General features: G+C 43.4%; 1 protein-coding gene across 1 annotated transcript in view; it reads right to left on the bottom strand.

The window, feature by feature from the left end:
• LOC109972946 (atrial natriuretic peptide receptor 1-like) overlaps positions 1–2,342 on the bottom strand; it is a 15,304-nt gene that overhangs the window by 10,408 nt on the left and 2,554 nt on the right. The window contains 2 exon segments of the mRNA XM_020622213.1: positions 1–60; positions 2,248–2,342. The exon segment at positions 1–60 is cut by the window's left edge and continues 40 nt beyond it. Of these exon segments, the coding sequence (XP_020477869.1) occupies positions 1–60; positions 2,248–2,342 (155 nt within the window).

The raw sequence follows: 2,342 nt of genomic DNA, 5'->3' as shown, positions 1-2,342 counted from the left end.
CATGCGACCAACTCGTATGTGAGCTATAAGTGAGGTTAAGCCAGGATGAACCAGAACCACCTGCCACACCAGAAATGGGTTTACCAGCAATATAAATTAACATCAGGTAACATGTAATTTAACATCAGAGTAATTGAAGCCAACCAGGTGGAGTTGGAATTTTTCCTAAAAAGGCTGAAGACGAGTAACCTGAAGGAGAGTTTGATGATGACTGTCATGTTGACTGGAATTAAGATGAATTAATTGATTGATTTGTCCCTTGGTGTTGTAAAAAAAAGCCTCATGCAACCTAAGAGCATAAGATGGGGAGTGGTGGAGGTGGTGTATGGTTTGCACAAAGGTATTAACATATACAGTAGTGAATCATCTGCATATAATGGAAAAAATTTTTACATTCATATGGGAAAGATTAGTACATTATAACAATGGCTTTATAAAGTTTGACTATTTGTCGACTATAAAGCTAAACCCCAATCGCATCACCACTCTCCAAACATATTATAACTTGGATGCTTTTTTGTGCATGTTAGGAGAGCACAGCACCTGTAGCTCCTGGTCAGACATACAGTGGGTACGGAAAGTATTCAGACCCCCTTAAATTTTTCACTCTTTGTTATATTGCAGCCATATGCTAAAATCATTTAAGTTCATTTTTTTCCTCATTAATGTACACACAGCACCCCATATTGACAGAAAAACACAGAATTTTTGACATTTTTGCAGATTTATTAAAAAAGAAAAACTGAAATATCACATGGTCATAAGTATTCAGACCCTTTGCTCAGTATTTAGTAGAAGCACCCTTTTGAGCTAATACAGCCATGAGTCTTTTTGGGAATGATGCAACAAGTTTTTCACAGCTGCATTTGGGGATCCTCTGCCATTCCTCCTTGCAGATCCTCTCCAGTTCTGTCAGGTTGGATGGTAAACATTGGTGGACAGCCAATTTTCAGGTTTCTCCAGAGATGCTCAATTGGGTTTAAGTCAGGGCTCTGGCTGGGCCCTTCAAGAACAGTCACGGAGTTGTTGTGCAGCCACTCCTTCGTTATTTTAGCTGTGTGCTTAGGGTCATTGTCTTGTTGGAAGGTGAACCTTTGGCCCAGTCTGATGTCCTGAGCACTCTGGAGAAGGTTTTCGTCCAGGATATCCCTGTACTTGGCCGCATTCATCCTTCCCTTGATTGCAACCAGTCGTCCTGTCCCTGCAGCTGAAAAACACCCCCATAGCATGATGCTGCCACCACCATGCTTCACTGTTGGGACTGTATTGGACAGGTGATGAGCAGTGCCTGGTTTTCTCCACACATACCGCTTAGAATTAAGGCCAAAAAGTTCTATCTTGGTCTCATCAGACCAGAGAATCTTATTTCTCACCATCTTGGAGTCCTTCAGGTGTTTTTTTTTAGCAAACTCCATGCGGGCTTTCATGTGTCTTGCACTGAGGAGAGGCTTCCGTCAGGCCACTCTGCCATACAGCCCCGACTGGTGGAGGGCTGCAGTGATGGTTGACTTTCTACAACTTTCTCCCATCTCCCGACTGCATCTCTGGAGCTCAGCCACAGTCATTTTTGGGTTCTTCTGTACCTCTCTCACCAAGGCTCTTCTCCCCCGATAGCTCAGTTTGGCCTGACGGCCAGCTCTAGGAAGGGTTCTGGTCGTCCCAAACGTCTTCCATTTAAGGATTATGGAGGCCCCTGTGCTCTTAGGAACCTTAAGTGCAGCAGAAATATTTTTGTAACCTTGGCCAGATCTGTGCTTTGCCACAATTCTGTCTCTGAGCTCTTCAGGCAGTTCCTTTGACCTCATGATTCTCATTTGCTCTGACATGCACTGTGAGCTGTAGGGTCTTATATAGACAGGTGTGTGGCTTTCCTAATCACGTCCAGTCAGTATAATCAAACACAGCTGGACTCAAATGAAGGTGTAGAACCATCTCAGAGATGATCAGAAGAAATGGACAGCACCTAAGTTAAATATATGAGTGTCACAGCAAAGGGTCTGAATACTTATGACCATGTGATATTTCAGTTTGGCTGCACTATAACACAGAGTGAAAGATTTAAGGGGGTCTGAATACTTTCCGTACCCACTGTATTCTCTTAACAGAAGTGAACATTGTCATCCTGAAGTTTAAAGCCTTGAGGAGTTTTTGTAGAGAACAGTCACTGGGTTGTAATCCATTGTTGTTGAGGGCATTTGAAGCCTAATCACAAAATGTGTCTGTGTCTGAATGGGTCAGTGAGCTTGCCTTGGCAGTCCAGTTAGTCTGGGTCATCTTGCCGGATGTAGAGATGGTGTGCGTGAAGATTTTTCCATCATCTGGAATCCAGGGACCACAGATGC

The sequence above is a fragment of the Monopterus albus genome, unplaced genomic scaffold (assembly GCF_001952655.1).
Source record: "Monopterus albus unplaced genomic scaffold, M_albus_1.0 scaffold274.1, whole genome shotgun sequence".
Lineage (NCBI taxonomy): Eukaryota > Metazoa > Chordata > Actinopteri > Synbranchiformes > Synbranchidae > Monopterus > Monopterus albus.
Note: the sequence above shows the minus strand (reverse complement) of the source record. Positions and strands in the feature narration are given on the sequence as shown.